This window comes from Chinchilla lanigera, unplaced genomic scaffold (genome assembly GCF_000276665.1).
Source record: "Chinchilla lanigera isolate Chin_1 unplaced genomic scaffold, ChiLan1.0 scaffold00023, whole genome shotgun sequence".
Classification (NCBI taxonomy): domain Eukaryota; kingdom Metazoa; phylum Chordata; class Mammalia; order Rodentia; family Chinchillidae; genus Chinchilla; species Chinchilla lanigera.
The window spans coordinates 12614451-12626360 of record NW_004955424.1 but is presented as its reverse complement, the minus strand read 5'-3'; the positions used below and the strand labels follow the sequence as shown (position 1 = coordinate 12626360).

The 11910-nt window shown below is 48.4% G+C and overlaps 1 protein-coding gene across 4 annotated transcripts in view; it reads right to left on the bottom strand.

Annotated features, from left to right (window-relative positions):
- Positions 1 to 11910, bottom strand: part of Sfxn5 (sideroflexin 5) — a 113254-nt gene that overhangs the window by 32878 nt on the left and 68466 nt on the right. For all 4 annotated transcript variants that reach the window (XM_005385576.2, XM_013514690.1, XM_005385578.2 and 1 more), the window contains one exon: positions 9473 to 9563. In XM_005385576.2, the coding sequence (XP_005385633.1) occupies positions 9473 to 9563 (91 nt within the window). The remainder of the gene's footprint in view (positions 1 to 9472; positions 9564 to 11910) is intronic.

Here is an 11910-nt window from a genome sequence, read left to right as displayed (position 1 = left end):
CAGTTCAAGCTGGCCTTGAGCTCACTCTGTAGCCCAGGCTGGTCTCGAACTCACAATGATCCTCCTGTCTCAGCCTCCCGAGTGTTGGGATTACAGGCATGCACCACCATGCCCAGCTTAGTGAGCCCTTGACTCAAAAATAAAATGAAAGAAATGTAGCTCAGTTATAGTGGATGTAGCTCAGTTATAGTGCCTCTGCCTACCATGTGTCAGGCACTGGGTTGAATTCCCAGTATGAAGAAAAAAAAGATAAATTAGAATTTTATGAGAACAATGGGAAGACATCCAAAATGTGAGGGTAAAAAGCAGCTTTCAGAATAGTACACAAATTTGATCCCATTGTATTCAATTATATTTCTATAGATACACTAAGTAAGCAGAGATTCATATGCTTTTAGATATTTCCTTGAATTTGGAGGGATATACTAAACTTTTCTCTGGAGAAGGTAGGATTAGTGACTGTATCCAATTATATATTATCAGGAAGAATAGAGCCTGTTGTGGTTTGTATCTAGATGTCTCCCTAAAGCCTCATGGGATTGTAGGGGGGACATTTGGAAGGTGATTTAATTATAGTGGCATTATAGCTGGCTTGCTGTTAGGAGGTGGAACCTGGTCAGGAGATAGGTCACTGTAGGTGTGACCCGGAAAGTTGTATCTCCCTCAGTCCCTCCTTGACTCTCTCTGCTTCCTGGATGCCATAGGGTGAGCGGTTTCCTCTCTCCAGGCCCTTCCACCATGCCATTCTGCCTTGGAGCCTGCCAACTGTAGACTGAACACTCTTCAAACTGTGAGCCCAAATAAGGCTTTCCTCCTTTAAGTTGCACGCATCTAGTGTTGGGTCTTAGCAACAAGAAAAGCGACAAAGACACAGCCATTTCATGAAACAAACAAATAATCTAATAGCAACTAGAAGACTTGAGTTTCCATCTTTAGCTCTAGACTGGCCCTAGACAAAGTACACGCAGACTCCGCTTCCTCATCTGCAAGGAGGGGCAGACAGAGCTGGCCTTCTCCCCTCTCTGCTCTCCTTCCTTGGCTCCCTCCCTTTCACTATTTTGCAGGTCATGTGCACATACTATACAGTTCAAATTCGGTAAAAGGGTGAGTGCATCCTGTAATCCCAGCTACTTTGGAAGCTGAGGTAAAAAGACCACAAGTTCAAAGCCACTCTGGGCAATTTAGCAATACCTTATCTCAATAAAAAATTATAAACATTTAAAAATGTAGCACAATTTCTCAAATTTTAAACATGTAAAACAAGGGTGATCCCAGTGGTAGTGTGCTTGCCTAACATGCACAAAGCCTTGGGTTTGACCCCCAGTACCAGAAAAAAACAAGTGAGTCAAGTGAATCTCCTTCCCAAGCCTGGCCCTTAGCTACACCCTCTCCAGAGTAACCTCCACAGCCCGATTCTTACTTCTCCCCAGAGATGATCTGAGCACTCACAAGGACATACATACGGACGGACCACACCACCTTTACTCACACTCCCACACTCAGACACTGTCTCATGTGAATCTCAGCAGAATGCAGCCCCTGTGCCTTGAAAGGTGTGCTGATTATCCAAGGAGGATGTGATGTATGCCCTAATATTTGCTCCACAGCACGAGATTTTCTGTTGCTCTGAGTGGTAGTGCTGAATGGCACAGATTTTCTTTTAAATACTGTGGCTTGAGACTATGGGGAGACTTTCACAACCCACATTGAAGCGTCACCAATTCAGGCCTGGGAATTTCCGTACTAAAACTCAGCTGTAAATTTAAGTGTAGGCTGACTCGGAAGTTTGAAATCTCTTAATATGATTCCTGCTAACATTTGTCTTCTGAAAAGCTCCCTCTAATTACAACTGCTTTCCAGCTCAAGACTATAATGGTCCCCCATGAGCCCTAAGATAAATCTCAGACCTTAAGCATGTATTCAAGGCCCCAACTCCTCCCTTGCCTTCCCCCTGCAGGTCTCCTGTCCCTCCTGCACCCATTAAGCTCCCGCCCCACTGTCTCATGCTGCCCCACCTTCTCCGGCCCAGGTTTCTCTGCCCTCTGGATTTTAGGAATTATAAAATCTCTGAGTTAGAAAGCATTCACTTAGTATTTACTAAGTACCTACTGTATGTCAGGTTCTGGGCAAGCTGCCCATGAACAGGTGACTTAGTTACGTGTCAGTGTCCCTCACAGCTTTTTGGGCTAATCTGCTAACTGGACACTTTCATGAAAGGGATCAGGCAATGAATGGGAATAATGCACTGTCGTTTTTTTTTTGGAAGACCCTGCCGCTCTCTCTGGGCTCCCACTTATCTGAGCTACACGGAACGCAACTCTTTCATTCTGGTCCTTGTACTTCAGTAATGCCCTGGGAATCTGAGTGAGCCTCATCAGAGCCACCGGCCATACGGTAGACCCATGAAACCTCCTAGCTCCCGGGTCTTCATCCTCAGTACTCCAGGCAAGTCAGGTCTCGGCACCTTAATGCTTGTGCCACTACGTTTTTTGAAGAAAACTCTTTATATCAAGCTTTGTGAGATCTTATCAGCCCACCTCTACAGATCTTTTTAGACTCTGTATTCCGCCCATGAATTTGCAGTTCTGCCAGGCTGGGGTCCCTATTCCTTGAATGTGAGCTACAGGCTTCCTCCCCACAACGCAGTCATGTAATAACTTAAGGGGATGAAACTGAAGACAGGGCCCTAGGCCACTCCGCTGGAGACGCCCTTCCGGCTGATTTGGACCCACTGCTCAGGTCCTTTTAGGGCCTGAAGCAACCGGGACCCACGGCAATTCTGAGCCTGCCCCCAGTTCTGGCACACCAGTCAAGTCCACCTCTGATGAAGAACTGTTCCATGCCTTTATGCCCACATATTTCCTTTTTTTTTCCATGTATTTCTTTGAAGGCAAAGTTTAATGATTGGGCAAAATCTAAGAGCTCTCTCTCTCTCACTCTCCCCCCCTCCCACTAAAATACTGAAATCTAGGAAGTGTTGGAAGGTGATTTAGAAATAATGTCTAACAGCCAGGGGTGGTGGCACATGCCTGTAATCCCAGCACTCAGAGCGGCTGAGGCAGGAGGACTGCCAGGAGTCTGAGGTCAGCCTGGGCTACAAAGTGAGTTCAAGGCCAGCCTAAGCTACACAGCAAAACCCTGTCCCAAAAAGACCAAAAAAAGAAAGAAAGAAAGAAAAGAAGACTGTCTAAAATTTTCATCTTCAAATTAGTTGTTCAGATTATCAGATATAAGCATGCAAAATTGGTCAGAAAAAAAGAAATCTAAGCATTAACTGTTCGACTATGATATGCAATATAACAACCATTGGTGAATTCCTGTCATCTTGTTTGGTGAAGCTGTGTATCGTTTCTAATTCTTTTACTATTATTATTTTTTATTCTCTTTAATGGTTTGATCAATATTGTGTGCTGGTAATCTGAGCAACATTGTTGAAGATAACAATGTGTAATTAACAACCACTGTTAATTCCTATCATTTTGTTTTGAAACCCTGTATCATTTTTATTGTTTTCACTTTTTGTTTTTGTCTCTGTTGTTGTTATTGTATTATTGTTTTTTATTCTCTTTATAATAAAAAATTTCCATCCTCTATGAAATTTTATAGCACTCGTCACTGAGACTTTTGCTTTTTGTGCCATTTTGAGCATTTCACCACCCCTTTCCTCCAAAACAAAAGTTCCCCTGATGTCAGAAATGTGTCGTCTCTGCCTTTGAACACCGTGGTTTGGGAGTGTGGAAATGAAGGAGGATTAATATTTACTAAGCACTCGTGACGTGCCAAGAGATTGACAAGTTTAATCTCCACAAAAACTTTGCCTATAGATAATAACTTCCCCATTTTTAGATGGGGCAACCGTGGCCTGGAAAAGTTGGATGACATGCCCAGCATGAGCTGATCGGTAGTAACTCCACTGACCACACACCCCAGGCCTGATGACTGAAAGAGTGGATGAGGATGATGGTGAAAACGTACACAAACAGGACACTCAAAAACAATTTAAAAAATGGAAAAAAATGCCACTATAATAAACAAGGTATGATCAAAATATGTGGTGAATGTTTAAATTTTAAAAATGTATTACAGTAAAAGAACATTGCCATTAATTGCCTTGAAAATGCTCCCTCTCACTTTGAATATTCTTATCCTATCATTATTGCCACTTTCTGAAGAAATTCTGGAGGTTTTGTTTCATGAGTGTCTTTACAAGGTGTTCATCAAAAACATGGTGAATGCGGCTGTAACTATCATCCAATGAAAAGCCAAACATTCCAGTGTGTCCTCATCTACCTTATTCACCAGATCTGGCACTATGCAACTTCCGGCTCTTCCCCAAAATACAAATGATCATGAAAGGTAAAGATTTTTAAACAATTCAGGACATCGAGGTAGCCCTGATAGCTCAACTAAAGACTCAAGAAAGAGGACTTCCAGAACTGCTTCAGAAATTGGCAAGAAGGATGGGATACATGTGTGCAAAGTGAGGGGAAGCACTTTGAGGGCCATTAATGATGATGTGTCTTTTTTCTTTCGTTTTTTTTTGGTTTTTCTCCGGTACCAGGAATCAAACTCACAACCTTGCACTTGCCAGGCAGGCACTGTGCTGCTGAGCTAAATCCCCAGCCCCAATGATGTGTCTTTTAATGTAATGTTTTCTACAATGTTTTAAACACTCACTACAAATTTTGCTCACACTACATCTGTCTGGAGAGTCACAGAACCTAGTCATCGGTGCCATGAGATGGAGTTCCACTGAAAGTGACCAACCTCAAATTTGTGTGCCAAAGCTCTTGTTTGATCATTTAACAAACCCACACTGAGCAGTGACTATGCACTGAGCTCTGAGAGGACCCAGAGAGGGGTGATCCATGAGATCTGGTGTCTGCCTGGGGGTACTCACAGTCTGATGAAAGGTAAACTTGGAGATAAACCAGGCAGCCCTAATGAGACATAGGCACACTCAGGGTGCTGCGGTGTAACTCCAGCTGGGACTCCCAGGGAGGGCTTCCTGGAAGAGACAGTGCCTGAGCCAAGCTCCATAGACCCAGCAGCCAAGGATAGGAGAGCATGGGTATCCAGTCTAGCAGAACCATGTGCAAAGGCCTAGGGCCCATCAAGAGGCAGGAGAGTAGGAGGGCAAGATTCACCACAGCTGCAAGGGGTACAGGAAGGGGCAAGTGCAGGGCAGCTCAAGGAAGGGACATGGCCTCCAGTGCAGCCTCATGGCCTGGAATGGCACATGAAGTACTACTGACCTTGATGGAGGGAATGCACATGACAGGGCCCAGGACACAACTGCCACGGGTGCACTCTACTGTCTCTTTTTCAGAGGGGACAACAGATCAAGGAGCAGTAGGCCTGGGAGCTGTGCTTGGAGCTGGGTGGCCCCTAAGGGCTCAGGCAGTGAGGAACAACCACTTCCTGGACTAGCAGGGTAGCCAGAGCACAGAGGGAATCAAAGACTTCAAGACCCATGTGGCCTGGGGGGGAGGGAGTACAGGGGAGCAGGAGTAGGGCATGCTGGGTATGAACAAAAGGGAGACCCTCTCCCAGAGGCTGCTGAGATGCCGTGAGCACTGGCTCACTGGTAAGCACAGAGGTTTCCTTCATGGCAACGAAATACCTTTTGACATTTAACAAATGGGAAGGCTGGAGAGGACACCAGAAAAAGCCATTTCCCAGCAAATCTATGCTGAGGTTGGCGTTTCCTGTCCACAGGGAAGGTTATGCTTCTGTGGAAAAATAGGCTGAGGCTAAGGCTCAGGCCTCCCCCATCAGGAGCTTGGGGACAGGGTGGGGTCTGTATTAGTGCGTGGCTCTCATGCTGTTCCCTTCCCCTTGGGGACAGAGCCAGGCAGGCTTTGGCAACCTTCACACATAGACACAGAGCCTGTGGCCCCAGCTTTAGCGGTGTTCTGGCTGAAGTCTCCCCCAGGGTCTTCATCTCTCTAGAGTGCTCCTCCATCCTGAAAAGTGTGACCTCCACCTAGCCTTCTTCCTGCTGGTGACACCTTCGCACACCCCTTCCCAGGGCCTCTCAGAAAGGTTGTCTGTGGGGACTGCCGCATCTAGAATGAAGTCTACTCGGGGAAACTGGCGGCTGGACTTGGGGGTGTGTATTTTTCCAATGTCTCCTCTATTGACCTTTAATTACACTGTTTGCCCAGCTTCCCAAACCATTAACTTCCACCTCTCAGCAACCACACGTCAATTAATGGAGGGCCTGCTCCAAGCTCGAGCTCCTGAACACAATTAAGCGTGACAGTCCACAAATAAGAAAGAACTGGAGAATTAATTAAGGTCTAAACAAATTAATTACCAGTCCCCAATCGATTCCAATGCCAGCACACATGCTCCGGGCTCACTGTCCTTCCTAACATCTCCACGTATAAATAGAAAATGAGATTTCCCACATGACTGCAGTTCTGGACCAGGGGCACAGCATGGCTCTAAAACCACCTTGAAGGAGAGAAGTGGCTGCAGGGAGCATCCCAGGGCTGCCCACATGCTCAGCATGCACACATGCAGAGGCGTCAGTCACACACATGTACACACGTGCGCCCACATACACATTCACATAATTCCAGTTGAACAAATAAGGGGAGAACCTGGAGCTAGAATGCTCCTGGCAGGACACTGAGTGGTCTCAGCCACCTCCGGACACATCCATCAGTTTCTCAGCTATAGAGGCATTATCTACGTAGGCTTGCAATGGCCCTGGGCTGGGCCTGAGAGCCTGGGCTTGACCAGCTCAGGATAACTTTCAGCAAATTTGAATTCGCTTATTTTCCTGTAAAATGAAGATGACACACACTGTCTCTGGGGCCTCACAGCACACAATGAGGACCAGTGAGGGGAAGGAGACCTGGGAAGCCCCTGGGAGTCCAGGGCTCTGCAAACACAGGGGAGGCCTTGGGGCCTGTGGCAAAGGTCTCAGCAGCAAGCAAAGGGACAGGAGTTCTGGGCCAGACCTCACCCTCAGCAGCATGGATCTCAAAGAGGAGACATCTCCCACCTCACTGCAGCCTGATCAAAAGTGGGTGTGGGTTGGGTATGGTGGCACACACCTGTAATCCCAGCACTTGGGAGGTTGAGGGAGGGTGACTTCCAGTCCAAGTCCAGCCTGGGCTACAAAGTGAGGTCAAGGCTAGCCTTAATTACATAGAGAGACCCTGTTTCAAAGAGAGCTAGCAAGAGAGACAGAGAGAGTATGGACTGAGCACAAGGCACACAGGCCTTGTTAGGAACCCTGTCACAAGTACCCCCTTTTACACACACACACATACACACACACACACACACCCCTCCCAACAATAGGGCCTCACATGCTCACTTCCATTCGCCTCTGCCTACCTCCTGCATGCATACATTGCTCACTGAGTCCCACCCTCCCTTCCATCATGCCAGTGGCCCAAAGGAGCAAAGAACATTTTACAAAGTGAGGCATATCCTGAGTAAGCTTCTCAGCAGCCTTTAGCAGTGGCCCGGGCTGCCTCAGAAACAGGGGTGAATGCTAAGCAGGGTACATGCCCCACAGCTGCAGCACAGCTTAGAGATGCTCAGTCTTGGCCAGGGCAAGTGGGATAAGGTACAGGAAGATTAAGTGCAGGAGCTGGATGATGGCCTGAGAGGCCCAGGAGGCCCTTGAGCTTGGTGGGAGAGGGGCACTGCTTTTCACCTCAAATAGCACTGAGTGAGGAGAGTTGGCTAGTGCCCGGGTGCAGATGGGCCTGGACTGCAGAGAGGACGTGCTCCTCATGGGACTCTGGTGAGCCAGGGCCACCAGGCCTGCAATCTGGAGTGGGATGGGGGGATCTCAAGATGCCCAACAGTGGCTAGACTTGTGAGAGGAAGATGAGATGAGACGGCAACCCAGATGGAGCCCAGGAGCGGCAGGCCAAAAGGGCTTGACCAAAGAAAGGCCTTTCCTCCTGAGGGAATCCCAGCGAATTAAGACCATCTCAAGGTCACACAGCAAGATGGTGGCAGAGCAGGCCTGGAATGGGCCCTTGGCAAAGTTGTTATCTGAAGCTGGGTGCAAGGACAGATTACATCTCTGGCAAGCCCTAGATCCAGTCCAGGGCAGCTAAGAGCTGCCCTTTCTCAGGCTGCTTCTGACCCTCCAGCCCCAATGGCCACAAACACCAGTTGAACAGCCACGTTTGCTCAATTAGGTTCTGTAGCAAAGTCAGATCTAAAGAGTTATTCCATTAATGGCCCATGACAGAAATAGCTGAGAGTTCATTAAAAGTGTGGAGTTGCTATAGCAATTATCTGGGTCGGCTGAGGCTCAGCTGGGTGGTTGGTTCTAGGAGTTTATGAGCCTCCGGGCCATGGGGGAGGTGGGGCTGCCCAGGAAAGACCTCCTACCTCCTCATGGGCTTCTCAGGTGCTCCAAAGCACTTGCCAATCAGTGGAATCTGGTCTGTGGCCTCACTTGCTCCTCCCAGAGCTCTTGTCTGTAGGAGGTAGGTGCTGGTGTGTGTTTTACAGACAGAGGGGAGCTGAGCTCTCAGGTGAAGATTAGGGTCAAGGCTATGAACCTGGGTCTCACTATGGGTTCCTCACCCTGAGCCTTGGCACCAGGAAGGTTGGGGGTTTTGGGGCCCTGTGCTGGACCCAGGCCCTCTTCGTCCTCGGGTACCACCAGGAGGGAACTCTGGTTTAGGATTCAAGCATTCACTTATACCTTTATTCTGATGACTAACTGGGCACTGCTTTTGATATTATTTCTTTTTTGGAAAATTTTTCCTTAGGGTGTAAGCTGCCTAAAAGCCAGTCTGAGCTTTGCAGCAGCCCCAGGGCCCAGCAGAACCTCAAACCCTCTTTTGTGCCAGGAACCTATGACAGTCAGGCGAGGCTTATGAACCCCTCTCAGAATAATTTTGCTAAATGTATAAAACAAAATTCATAGGAGGACAAAAAGATTATACTGAAACAAGTTATCCAAAATTTAAAAACTGTGATTAAGAGATGTGGTTTTAAGTAATGAATTAAAAATACGATCTAGCAGTCAATGTATTCAATACAATTTTGGATTAGTGTTGAGCATATGTGATATTTTAGGATCTCTGAGTAACAACTGTGATGTGACATGAAAGTATCTGCAACTTCTACTGGTGACAGAGCCAGAGGTCCTGCTTCTTACTGTGGTTTGCTACGTACATTCATGGCAGAAGGAAATGTTAAATTTTAGGTAGACGCTAGTATAATTTTTTCCAAGTTCATAATATCCATTACATTCTATCTACTGATCCTTGCGGGTCTAGGGACCCCAGGCCAAGAATCTCTGTGCTAAAAGCCAACTCCCAGGCATGGAGCTGGTGAGTGGACCCCTGTACCTTCTTATCCCTGCATACATTTTGTTCCAGTTCCCCAGTTGGAGCCTGAAGGGCATCAGGGCAGATGCGGACAGCTGAGAGCCTGCAGCCCTCCCCCATGTGTGGCATAAGGATGTCTGTGCAAGTCTTACCTACAGCAGGGAATGGCACAAATCTCTGGACGAGAAGCCGGGTGGCTGGGGTGAACTTGTTGGCTTTCTGAACCAGGACATTAAGGCCCACCTTGGAAAGGAAAAAACAAACAAAAAAGAAGTAGTATATGTTGCTGCAGCAGCCTGTGGGAGGACGGGGGCAGGACCGGAGGAAGAGCAGAGAGGGGTCATCCTCCCTCGGCAATTTTTGTCCCACAGCCTGCACAAGAAGGTGCAACCCCCTCTGCACCACACACGCAGCCCTGCAAGGCCACATTGTACATGCCAGGTGCGGCATGAGTCTCTGGATTCAGGACTTTTGCCCGTGGTGGTCCCTCTGTCTGGACTCTGACCCCCAACTCAGGCTACACCTGTTCTTTCGGGTCCAGCTCTGAGTTCGACACCAGTGCCACTTACTAGCAATGGGACCTTAGGCAAAGCTTCAATCCCAACTGTTCCCTACTTACTTTCCAACTGTCCTTCTTTTTAAGGAATGATTCTGTGATGTGCACTCGTGCACAGCAAGAGATCCCCTGGCAAAGGGGGTCCACAGGAGTGGAAAACAGAAGATAGGGCCATTAAGCCACCCATGCCCACCAGCTAAAAGTCAGAGGCTTTTCAAAGCCCCACACACTCCCTTGGAAACATGAGGAAGTCTGTGGGGGAAGGGAGAGAAGGAGCCATTCCAGAAGCCATTAAGGAGATTTGGAGCTTTCTGGAACCTTCCCCATGGTAGCCTCCCAGGGGTAGGCAGAGCTGAGGTATGGCAGGAGGGCAGGGAGGAACAGAGGCCACTGCTTAGAGAAAAGCCTTGACCCTGGATCCCTCTCTCTTCCTCCTCCTCCTCCCCCTGGCAGCCTCACTGGCCTGGTGGTCAGAGTGAGAGCAGAACACTTAGAGAAGGCCCTGGCTTCTTTCAGGCTATAGGTGATGTCCCATGGGTTCTAGGCTCATGCTTGGCCACACGAGGAATTCTTGTGCAAATCTGTACCTTGTTTGTTTTCCCCCTCTGCCCAAATGGAGCCCCTGTTTGGTTAATTTCTATTTTGTAGCTTATTTGGAGGCTGTTAAAACAGACCCTAGGGGACCCTCAGCAGTGATTGTTCCATATCTCATTATCTTTCCCAAACCTGATTATTAGCTCTGATTTTTCTGATCGCTAGCTGCTGTTCATGATGAGTTGTGTGCCATTAATGCCAGCTGGTTCCCTTAAACAGGACCCACCATGCCAGGGAAAACGAGCTGGCATTCTGAGCCCCCAGCCACTTTGCTTTTTAATTTTAATGGGCTTTACCAAATGTTCCAGGCCAAGAGGCCCTGAGGAATCAGAACAGACGGGCACCCAGTCCCTGGTCTGCAGCCCACCCTGGGCTCCTTCCCAGGTTGTGGTTGTCCAAGGTGCTGGGGTAGTAGGACCTGGGTTGGGACCTCGGGCAGGAGAGTAATAGTCACTTGCCTCCTCTGTGTTTGCACCATCCCTACCCTTAGGCCCATTGCTGGCCGGTGAATGGGGTAACTGCTCTGCCTCTCGGTGGACTCCTAACTCCGGTCTCCTCCCATGTTGCTGACCCCGGGCCCCTGCCCTGGGCTTGGGCATCTTGGCCTGTTCTCAGATACATACATGTGCCTTGCTCAATCTCACCCCATTCATGCTAGTTCCGAAGCGTCACTCTTAACAATGTACTATTTACTCTCCAATTGCCCTTCTCAAGGAATGATGCTTAATGTCTGCATGCCACTTAAGACTGGCTGCTTGCTCAGCAAGAGCAGTTTCCCATAATATGAGAAAGGAGCTGACCAGCTCCAAGAGTGGCAGGTGGGGATGGGAGTCATGACACAAAACCTTCAGTGTCGTGAGCTACCCAGCCAGCGCAGCATCCTCGAATATCAACATCTTTCTAGGTCAAGAGAGGCTGCTCTTAACATCTTTCTAGGTAAAGAGCAGCCTCGTTCCTCCAAGGAGGTACTGCATGGGGCCAAAGTGACGGCCACATTCCTGTCTCACCCAGCTGCATCGTCTGCTGTAGCCACACAGGCCACTGCCTGGGGGAGCCTCTGTTCCTGAGGGCGTCAGCATGCCACCCAACTGGAGGGTGTCAAGCTCCGCCTCATCCATCCCTGTCCACCTCACCCACTACCAGCTCAGCTCCTCCTGCTAGACACCTTGGGGTTTTGCTGGACCAGAGCCTCTCTGGGCCCACATCTACTCTACGGCTCCCTGTTCTAGCTCCTGGACATCTTGAATGCATCTCTACATTCTCTGTTCCTGCTTAGCACTCACCACCTCGTTCCACATGATTGCCCACCAGTCTCCGGCTTGCAGTCCTGTCCCTCCCATTTATTCCACTCAGCAGCTAAAGTAACCTGAACATATAGATTTTTTTTTTTTTTTCAAGAGAGTTTTGGTGGGTTGTTTTGTTTGTTTGTTTGTTTTGGGT